The sequence below is a fragment of the Vitis riparia genome, chromosome 2 (assembly GCF_004353265.1).
Source record: "Vitis riparia cultivar Riparia Gloire de Montpellier isolate 1030 chromosome 2, EGFV_Vit.rip_1.0, whole genome shotgun sequence".
Classification (NCBI taxonomy): Eukaryota; Viridiplantae; Streptophyta; class Magnoliopsida; order Vitales; family Vitaceae; genus Vitis; species Vitis riparia.
Genome location: NC_048432.1, coordinates 3,651,034 through 3,662,512, shown reverse-complemented (window position 1 = coordinate 3,662,512; position 11,479 = coordinate 3,651,034). Strand labels below are relative to the sequence as shown.

General features: G+C 35.7%; 1 protein-coding gene and 1 pseudogene across 1 annotated transcript; both read left to right on the top strand.

Annotated features, from left to right (window-relative positions):
* The first annotated feature begins 7,126 nt into the window (after positions 1-7,126).
* LOC117906540 lies at positions 7,127-9,026 on the top strand (annotated as a pseudogene).
* Positions 9,027-9,044: 18 nt separating this feature from the next.
* LOC117926498 lies at positions 9,045-10,993 on the top strand. The gene is made up of 2 exons (XM_034845604.1): positions 9,045-10,418; positions 10,560-10,993. Exon 1 carries the CDS (start codon positions 9,093-9,095, stop codon positions 9,564-9,566), a length of 474 nt encoding a protein of 157 aa, XP_034701495.1. The 5' UTR covers positions 9,045-9,092; the 3' UTR covers positions 9,567-10,418; positions 10,560-10,993.
* Positions 10,994-11,479: the final 486 nt, after the last annotated feature.

Here is an 11,479-nt window from a genome sequence, read left to right as displayed (position 1 = left end):
ATCACTTTGTATGGGACCACTTTGTCTTTTATTATGAATTTGTTACCTTTTTGTATGAGTATTATACTGGTATGATGTGTTGAATGCCTAGTAGTTTGAAGGTTGTGTAAAAGAACCATTACTTCAGTTATAAAGTACAAGTACAATACAAATGCAATACAGTTACAATGCAAAAACATTAACATTACGATACATTATAATATACCAAAATGACAAAATATTGAATTGTTTTTTACTAAATTGACATTTCTAGGCTATCATGTTGTATTCCTATCATGATCAATGTTTTGAAACAACCTTACAAGCCAAAATTATAAAAAGACAACAAAAATACACTATTGTAATTTCAATACATGAAGTTGTTGATGGTAATCTAATGATGTATAAAAAAACATCTATAAAATTAATTTTAAAAAAAATATATATAGAGGTACAATAAAAATATACTACAATTACAATACAAATACAATAATACTATGATACATTACAATAAGGTAAAATTTTGAAAATTTCAAATTTCTTATGAAATTGGGCAGTTGTGGGTTCTTTGGCATATCCCTAACATGTCTAATATACTACAAATATTATTCTTTATGATATAAAATATGTCTCAATTGATTACAATTTTCATTTGTTGTAAAATTTTCCTTGGTTGTAATATTGTGAAATAGATTGATTTGATTATCGGTGAAAGAAGACGTACTTCTCCATTGGTAAATGGACTTGGGAAATTCCATTTATACCTTCATGAAGGAGAGGAGATTGTACCTAAGGAGGATAAACAAATACAATACAAGGGTGGGTAACAAAAAGGCATGTACATTGGACAAGAGATGTCATATGATGATTTTGTTTCAAAGGCATGTGAACGTTTGGATATTAATTTAAATGGATATAAATTTCGTTACACCCTTGAGTTAGATCCATCTGCACTTCAACTATTGGATGATGATGATGACATACATATGATGTTATCCCATAGTCATGATTATGCTCGTATTTATGTACTAAAACAGGCTCGAAGAGTAGAAGTTGAAGGAGGTATAGTCAATGTGCAAAATGATTATTGGTAAGTGATATATGTTGTATTATATTAGTCATCATTAATTCCATGATGCAAGCTGCTTATAATATTACTTAACTGAGTGTGCTATATAATACAGTCATAATAGTATAGAGGAGACACAAAATTCAGTTGCATCATGTCAAGCAAACAATGAGTATAATTTAGGACTTTCTCAAGGCTTCATATCCAAATGTGTAGAAACTGAAGTTAAGCCACATGATATAAGTCTTTGTCCTCAACTTATTATTGGGAGTGTGCATAGTTTTCCTAATGCAGATGAATTTAGAAATGCATTATATACGATGTCATTAGTTGGTAGATTTCAATACAAATTCAAAAAGAACTCTCCAAAGTGAATATCTATGTGTTGTTCAGTGGATGGGTGCCCCTTGAATAATAACGTCTCATTCAATAGGCACAACTAAAATTTTGAAGGTTAACATCTTCAATGATGTACACAATCATTATGCAGATGTTGAGTGTTCAAGTCATCCTTCAATGCGGGGAAGGAGAGGTGCTTGTGTCATAGAGCAAGTAATAAGGGCAACCCCTCAATATTTGCCCCAACAAGTTTGCAAAGATTTCAAGAGTTGATATGGTGTTTCATTGAGTTATAAGCAAGCTTGGATATACAAAGAAATGGAAAATGAGAGAATACATGGTCTTCCAGAAAACTCGTATATGTTGTTGCCATGGTTATGTCAAAGATTGGTAGACATTAATCTAAGGACGATTGCTTAATGTGCCAAACAAAATGGGCATTTTTGGCAATTGTTCATTGCACATTCTTTTTCAATTCAAGTGTTTTTAATGGGTTGTCGACCTGTTATTACAATTGACTCAACCCATTTAAGTGGACTTTATAGGGGCTCCTTATTTTCTACAACAACTTATGATGCTAATGATGACATGTTCCCAATTGCATTTGGTGTTATAAGTTCAGAAAACTATGAGGATTGACTATGGTTTTTGCAGAAATTGAAGGGCATAATTGAAAATAAAGAGGTAGTCATAATATTAGATATGTAACGCCCAAGCATTTTCTTTTAAGGGTAATTTAGGAAATTACTAATAATAATTAATTTAGTTAATTAATTAATTTAATAAAAAGGAAGAAGGGTAAAAGGGTAATTTTACGAATAAATACCCTAGGTATAAATTAGAAATTTTATTCTTTCCATTCTTTTCTTAATAGAGTTCCTGTTCGCAGAGTTCCAGAGAACGTAGGTTGGAGTCAGATTTCAGGGTTGAAGAACAGATCTCTATAGGTAAGAATCTAACCCCTAGTTTAATATTTTAGATTCATTGATTAATTTCAAACACATTAGATATATTTTTTTTAGAAAACCCCAAATCTAGATTAGGGTTAGATTATTTTTTTAAATTCGTTTTAATATCAAAATAATAAAAATTTAAGATTTTGATTTTATTGTTGGAATTTAGGAGATCTTAAATTTTATTAGATGAAAAAAAAAAAATTCCTTGGAAAGTTTTGATTTTAGGTTAGGGTTAATTAAAAAAAAAAAAAAAAAGAACGCGTGTCCACAACACTGGAAGGAAAGAAGGAAAAAAAAACAAAAGAAAAAAAAAAAAAACAAAAGGTGCGTGTGCCAGGAAGCCCTTATATATATATATATATATATATAATGGATGGCAATGGAAAAACAAAACACAGGTGGGGCGCGGCAGTGCTATGGAGGCTTTTATATATATATATATATATATATATATATATATATATATATAATGAATCATCATTAGGCAAAAAAAAAAAAAAAAAAACCACAACTTGCTTTTTGGTGTGTACCCGAGATGAGTAATGGTTGGGTGACTATTGAATTGGATAATTAAAAAAAAAAAAAGTAATAATAATATTTAGTTTTAAATTAATAAATAAGATAATAGTAATAATGGTCTTTTCGTAATAAATAGAATGAGAGATTTGGCAAAATATATATATATATATTATATATATATAGAATTTTATAATGAAATAAAATTGTAATTTAATTAAATTAGTAATGTGTTATTAGAAACAAATTGAGAATTTATTAATTTTAATTAAATAAGGAATAGAGTAATTAAATTATTACTTTGTTAATCAGAAATATTAATCTTAACATTTAGAAATTTTTAGGATTATCAGATTTATATTTTGAGGTAAATAGTAATAGTGGTTTTTTTTTTTATTGTGTTAGGTGAGGAGTAGACTTTTCAGGGTATTTTTTTTTCCTTCAAGGTCTTTGCACATTTTGAGGTAAGGGAAGTTAATGCAATATTTATAAAATTAAATTATTTTATATGTTATTTCGAATTGTGGAAAAGAAAATGATATTTTGTTACCATGCATGGATCAAATTGTTTTGCACTAAATATTATGTTGAAATATTTTGTTTATTTATGACACAAAATATGGAGATATATTGCTGTGTAAATTTGAATACTTGAACAAAAACATCACTCTGGTTTATTTGGCCCTTGTCAACGGGATATAATAGTTGACTATTCGGCCCTGTCAACGGGATATAATAGTTGACCTTTACATTTCATGGTGGGAATGTAATTGATTGGGACCCTAGCCTCTAGGGGTTTGGTTAGAGGTTACTAGGACTAGTAGTGTTTGGTTTCTTCCACCAGGAACAATTTGAGGCTAGCCACCCATTTGAAAAGTCCCACCTAACTGGGCATTTGATATTTGATAACCAGAGTAATGAAAATTGAATGGATTTGATTGAATCTTATATGAAAGTGTTTGAATTTGATATGAAATTGGTTGGTTGAATTTTGAATATATTGGTATTTTTGAAACTCTGATATTTGATGAAAAAAAAAAATGATATCTCCTATTTGAAATGAAAATATTTGATCCATGAATTGCATTAATATTCCTTATTGGGCTGTGAGCTCATTCCCAATTGTTGAAAATTTTTCAGGTACTCTTAGTTCGGGTGAGGAGTGATGGCTAGGCTAAGGAATAGTCATCATTAGAATTTGACTTAGGATTTTATGTTGGATTTTGTTTTAACTGTTAGTTATGTTCATTTGGATCATTTGGTATTTGGAAGTTATTTGAAAATTGAATTTTGAGGATTTTAGATTTTGTTCCGCTACTCTGAACAAGTATTTGGTAATTGGTAACATCCAGTTACAATATGATTGTTTGGGTCAGATTATACTTTAAGCCTTCGGGTTTGAGGTGTGAAATGACCGTCACGCCCTTGGAGTGGGTCTTGGGGCGTGACAGAGTGGTATCAGAGCACTAGGTTTTGATCTTGATGGGAATTTGAACTGGTTTAGATTGGGGATAGATGAGTGACGCATTTGTTTAAGTTTTAGTTTCATTTAGTATAAATTCCAATTCTTTCTTTATTTGGAAATTTTCTAATTGGTTCTTTAGTGACTAATTTAGTTATGCCTTATTATTTTAGGACATCATGCCACCAAGAAGAGCAGCTTCTTCACAAAACAGTCAGGCTAATGATGATGTACCTCCAGTTGAGGGTTTGCCTCCTGTGAGTGCAGAAGGGATCTATAGGTATCTTGGGACACTAGCTGGTTTAGTTGAATGCCAAGCTCGAGCTGCTGGGACTAATGTTCAGGGACAGTCTTCATCTTCTAGGGGTAGCTCTTTTGATGACTTCAAGAAATTGGGTCCTCCTTACTTTTCTGGTGCTACAGATCCCACAGAGGCAGAGGCTTGGATCCTTAAGATGGAGAAATTCTTTGGTGTAATAGATTGCTCTGAGGAGCAAAAAGCCTCTTATGCAGCTTTTATGTTAGATAAAGAGGCAGATGTAGACCCTCAATTTTGTCCCTTTAGCACATGTCTTTAAAATTTATTTTCAGTGCCCCGCGGTAGTTCTTGGTGGCCCATTACTACTCATACCACTTACCTTTTTCTGAGTCACCTCGGAGATTTTGGTTGAGGGATTATTTGATCCCTTATTGTGACCCTTGGCAGCCCTAACTTAGACTTAGGCTTTTCTTGTGTTTTTTTTTTTAGGATAGTTTTTTTAGATACCCTTGGCTCATTTAGTTAGGCCCACCTAGTCTTCACCTTAGGCCCATTTTGGCACACTTGGCCTACTCGGACATCTTTGGCGTGACTTGTATGACTTGTGTGGTTGCATAGCTTATGGGGCCCATTTTTGTATTTATTTGTTTATTTTTATTTTTATTTTTATTTTTTACCGTTTCCTAATTTATTTACTTACTTATCTATTCATTCAATTATTTAACTTCAAAAATTTCATGTTTTTTTTGCAAGGAAAATTACCATTGGAGTTTAAGGAAGGTGGGACTCTCCTTGGAAGGTTTTGGAGGGGAATTTGAATTGGAAGATTTAAAAAAAGAAAAAGGAAAAAGGAAGAAGAGAAGAAAGGAAATAGGAGAATTTTCCTTTTTAGGAACAGATTTAGGCCTTTGGCGGGTGATATATATATGAGAGAAGAGAAATTCTGAGGTGGGTGAGATTCTGAGAATTTTTGGGAGAGAAGAACAGAGGGAGCGGAAAAGAACGATTGCAGCCAAGACCATCCAGGTATGTTTTGCGACTATTTACCTATGCTTTATCTTATTCCATTCTTGAGGATCCTTTGACGGTTCTAGGTTTTTATTTTGTTGATTGGTGTGGACGGAAAGGGCCACAAATTGCTGTGTTGAAATTAAATCTTTGTTTGTTTGGTATGTTCTTCATTCTGTTAATGTCATTAATCCCATCTAAAAATAAATTGCATACATGTCCATCTTCGGACTGGATGGTAGAAATCACTTCCTGTTTTTTATTCAAATCTTACTCTGAATCACTCCCCTATTCTGAGCTAATAGATTGAAATGTGAAATTGTGGCTTTTGTTGGCTATTTTCTACTTCTTTCTGTATGGCTCTTTTGTTGTTTTCTTCTATTTTGGTCCACACCTCAACAAGCTCCATTCCCGGTCTTCAAGATCTGGTCTCTGTTTTGGAATTAAAAATTGAAAATAAAAAAAAGGATACTCTTTTCCTGCATTAAGAGCTCTCACAGAGGATGTGTCAGAATCTGAAAAACAATCTGGGCCGTTTCCCTTCAGTAGCAATTCTAATTAGTTCTACGGAGGCTGCATATAAGGGCAAAAGTTGAGGATGAGCATTCGAGTGCGTTGATTCTAGTGCTTGATATGTTGGTTAAGGCTTATGTTAGGGTTGGTATGTTTGATGAAGCCATTGATGCTCTGTTTCAAACAAAAAGACAAGGGTTTGTTCCTCATACAGTGTCTTGCAATTTTTTTGATGAATCGTTTGATTGAACATGGGAAGATTGATATGGCTGTGGCAATTTATCGGCATTTGAAGAGGTTGGGCTTGAACCCGATCGATTATACTTATGACCCTTTCATAAAGGCACTTTGTAGGAAGGGTAATTTTGAAGAAGCTGTTGATGCATTTAGGGAGATGGAAGAAGTTGGAGTGAACCCTACTGCCATCATGTGCAGTACATATATTGAAAGGTTTTGTTCCCTTAAGAGGTCAGATTTGGATTATGAAGCCCTCCGAGCATTAAGAACAGCAAAGTGGCCAATTGATGCCTTTGCTTATGCAGTAGTCATCCGTGGGGTTCTGTAGTGAAATAAAATTAAAAGGAGCAGAGGTCGTCTTCATTGATATGGTAAACTCATAGGTGCCTCTTGTCGGGATAGAGATATGAAAAGGGGTCAATTGGTGTTTGATATGTTGGTTGAGAGAAGAATAACTCCTGATGTCATCACCTACACAATGATGGTAAATGGTTATTGCAGGGTGAATTGCTTGCGAAAAGCCCGTGATATTTTCAGTGATATGAAGGAGAGAGTAATTAAACCTGATGTTATCGCTTACACAATTGTGCTTGATGCTCATTTGAAGGTAAATTTGAAGATGGCTCGTTCCCTTCAATTTTCAAAGGGAAGCCAGGAAGAAAATTTGGGGCTGCCAAGAAGACATTAACATTCAGTGGCATACCAGCATGATGTTTCGGCCTATGAGCATCAGAAGAACATGAATTCTCATCGTCTAATCATCGAGCAACCTCTACGCTCTCATTCCTCGCCGTCGCCGTCTTCAACCTCTCTCGGATTTGACAACTTAATCTTCATGAGTTCAAAAACCACTATAGCATCCGTCGTTTCCTGTAAATCGGGAAACAAGAACGACTTCCTCTGGATTTTGGTTTGCTTGCTGCCAAACTTTTTGGGAACTGCTATTGTATACGTGAACTTTCTCTTGATCAAGGCCATTGATAGGAGTCCTTCAGCTGAACGCAACTTGGAGTTGTTGTCTTGAAATTCATCCATAGCAGCAATCGATTTGTCCATCTGAAGCACACATCTCCCTTTCAATAGTCTTGGTAACATGGTTTTCTCTGATGTACCTGGTTTGACCAAAACCAGAATGTGCAAACCAATCCAGAACCAGCTACTTTTTCCTATGAACCCCACTGATATTATCCCCTTGGATCATGTTGAGTTAGATTTTGCTGATGTATTTGGTCCTCTACCAGTCCAGACACCCAGTGAAATGAATCCTGGGGATTCAGGAGATTCAGTATCTGCAGCAGATACAAATGATCTCATTTATGGTGATCCAGTTGTTATTTATAGCCGGTCACATTCTTTGGTTGGCCCTCAACTTGTCTTAGTCAATCATTGAAGCTCAGCAAGCTCGCTTTACATGAGATAGAGGATTCAGAGGAACTTGTGGAGTGTCTTCATGAAGAGGCTGTCAAAGAACTTCAGAGGACTTCCAGTGGTGATGATATTTCTGAGAAATCTTTTGAAGACATTGACTCTGATTCTACCACGGTTGAGACTGTGGGCCTTGAGGATTTTGAAGTTATGAAGCTTGTTGGGCAGGGTGCATTTGGAAAAGTATTCCAGGTGAGGAAGAGAAATACATCAGAAATATATGCAATGAAGGTCATGCGAAAGGATAAGATTATGGAGAAAGATCATGCTGAATATATGAAAGCTGAAAGGGATATTTTAACAAAAGTAGATCACCCCTTCATCGTCCAGCTCCGATACTCGTTTCAGACCAAATATCGACTGTACCTTGTGCTGGATTTTGTAAATGGAGGTCACCTTTTCTTTCAGCTTTACAACCACGGTCTTTTCAGAGAGGATCTGGCACGTATATATGCTGCTGAGATTGTTTCTGCAGTTTCTCATCTTCACGCAAATGGAATAATGCATAGGGATCTTAAACCTGAAAATATCTTACTGGATGCAGATGGCCATGCCATGTTGACTGATTTTGGCCTGGCAAAGGAATTTGATGAGAATACGAGATCAAATTCAATGTGTGGAACTGTAGAATATATGTCACCTGAAATTTTTCTTGGGAAAGGTCATGATAAGGCTGCAGACTGGTGGAGTGTGGGAATCCTATTATTCGAGATGCTCACTGGGAAGCCTCCATTTATTGGTGGGAATCGGCAGAAAATCCAGCAAAAAAGAAAGAAATATTCAGCATTTGTTCAGTTCGATGGTGGCAAAGTCTTTGAATATACCAGATTTGGGCATCATGGGAGGAGCTTTAAAAAAACTGAGGATATGATTCTTCAACCTTCAGTAAGAACAAATGGAACACAGAAAAGCCTAACTGTGGAAGAATCAGAAGGTATAATTAAAGAAGAAATCAAAGGACCATCTGAATCAGTGTCTGGGTGCAACCATCAAGGTGTTGAAGCAGTTATCGAAGATGAAATTAATGTTATGCAGACTGCCACAGCAGGAAAATCAGAAGAGCAACATCAGGAAACATCCAAAACATTGCTTTCTGAAGAACAGGACCATGGAATTACAGCCATAATTGGGTACTCAAAAGATGGAAAGGCAAAGGAAGGTGAAATTTCTGGATTGGTACTTGAACTCAATGAGAACATACAGCAAATTAATCCGATTGAACCATCAAAAGAAGAATGCATTACTCTAGATGAAGTATCATAGTTAGAGCATCAAGAAAATGCGTCTGCAATAAAATACTCAGATTCTCCAACAGAAAGTGACAAGGTCATGGAGCTGTCAGAAGAGGTGCCTGAGGGAGCTGAGAAAGCTGCAGAAGAACGTGAAAACATCAAAGAACTGATCATAGAGAGAGAGAGAGAGATCAAGGAATTTCCTGCAGTATCCATTGAAGATGAGTCAGTTGACAAGGAGCAACATTCTGAGACAGTATCCAATGAGAATCCCAGCGCAACAGATTCAGAAGTGCAAACTGAAAAAGCGAACCTAGAGGTTGAGGAAGATTTCAGCAAAGACCCTGAAGGATCTCCCGTTATAAAAGCAATGGAAGAAGAGATGCTACAGAAACAGGGTAGTGAGAAGAAAGCGGACGTCTCCAGCTCTGTATCTGAAATATCAGAAGAAATTAAGGAGGAGGTCATAGAAGACGCGGACACTTGCTCTAACAATATTGATACTGCATCTGAAAAGAGGAAACAGAACAGACAAGCTTGCAGGAAGCTCAGCTGGATGACAAGCATATAAAGATCATTGAGACTAGTTCAGAAGATAAGACATTGCAAACAAACACCGCAACTGAAACTAGTCCACATGGTGAAGAAGTTGACAGAGTTAAGCTTGAAGAAACCTCTGAAGGGGTGTCTCAACTTCCAGCTATTGCATGTGAGAACAGAAACAAGGAGAGTGAAATTCTGGAAAGGCCACAAGTAGATGATGCTGAAGAAATTAAGCAAGCAACTGAAAGATGAGGATTGGACATGGAATAACTTAAATACATTATGCTGAGCAATAGGATCCATATCCAGTTCCGTGATGGAAGAACAGGAAAACAGATTTCTGGTGATGAGTCCACACAAGGTTTAGACAGTATTGCTGAAGTCGTAGTTACCGTCTTTCAAAGAAATACGAGGAGAACAGCTTTTCAAGAACAGTTTTTTTTGTACAGCTAATAATGATCAACATGGTACTGAAGGCAACAGCAGTTTGATCAGGAGGTGAAGATGAAAGCCTACAGGTTTATACAAAGCTGAAAACACATATTCAATGACCTATGGCAGTGGATATTTTCTTCAGAACATGATACATTGGATTTTATATTAAATGAAGGCAAAATAAAGGAATCAACTCCGCGGTTGTTTGAAGAGATGAAGAAGCAGATAATTACAGGAGCCTGAACTATTTCTGAAAGTGTTACTCAGAATAAGAAACTGTCCCGTTTCCAGCTATATTCATCAGTAGAAAATAATGAAGCATCCGATTATTTGTAGAAACGTGCCGCTGTTCACGGGCATTTTGAATACGGTGTGCAGTTGAGTTGATAATTCGTCATCTGATAGCGCTATCCCTAAAAGTCCTATAAACTAAACAGCATCAAAGGTAATGTTAACCCGAATGATTAGGCTCATATTCAGAAAAAAAAGAATTTGATCCAGACTTTATTTCCTCTGGTTTTGCTACAAATAAAGAAGCTGAATTTCCGAATTGCACAAAGACCTCTTAGTTTTGATTCTTCGATAGGTGCCAATCTTACCACAATGGAAGATGTCCAGAATAGTCTTAATGCAATAGAACCTAGTCTTTGTGGAAGGCTAAGCGATGTCGAGGGCTACATAATGCCGATCATCTTCCCAAGCGTTATTTTCTGTGGCTGAGTTGTTTTTCTGAAGCTGAAACACAAGGACCCTCTCAATAAGGCCGCCTCTGTGAATCTTGCTCAGCATGCTCATGAGTAATTTCGGTGAATTATTGTAGCAACCAGAATACAGATTTCTAATGTGCCAAAAGAGGGCAGAATGCATTTTGGGGTTCAACACCAACACTGCAGTCCCAATCACACCTCCAGACTCCACTCCATCATGGCAACCTTACTACATACACCTTCTCCTCTATTTACTTCTTTGATTGGGAACTTACTGTTTTAAATTGAATTTTGAAACCATTGTTCAACTGAATATTCCCAGCTTTGAAAAATCCATCTTTGGAGCATCTAGGTATAAAATCCCAATTTTAACATGCTATTTGCTGCCATTTTCCTTCGGGCATGCACTTTCGCTGTTTTATCTGATTTTTTAACTATTTTCATGATTCTCTTGATTTTCAACAAGCATGAACAAACTTCATGATTCCAAACAATGGAATTCATTGAATCGATTCGTGCAAAAGTAATATGGACTTTGGTGGGGGGTCCGACATTCATAATACCTTCTTCAATATTGTTTGCTTGACATGTTGATTTTTGATTCTTTTTTATGATACACATGAATTTGTTTCGTATTTATTGTTGAGATGCTCTTGATTCCCATAGAGGAGTACTGGCTTGCTATCCAGGTACGCTCTCTTCTCATCTATTTTCTAGAACTCTATGGACTTGTATGCCATTGATGATCATATCCATATTTGACGTGATTCTTGGATGTCTTGATATATGCCTGATTTGC

Excerpts from the sequence above, each read along its gene's own strand:
- LOC117926498 (XM_034845604.1), top strand. The coding sequence starts at position 9,093 with ATGGAGCTGTCAGAAGAGGTGCCTGAGGGAGCTGAGAAAGCTGCAGAA.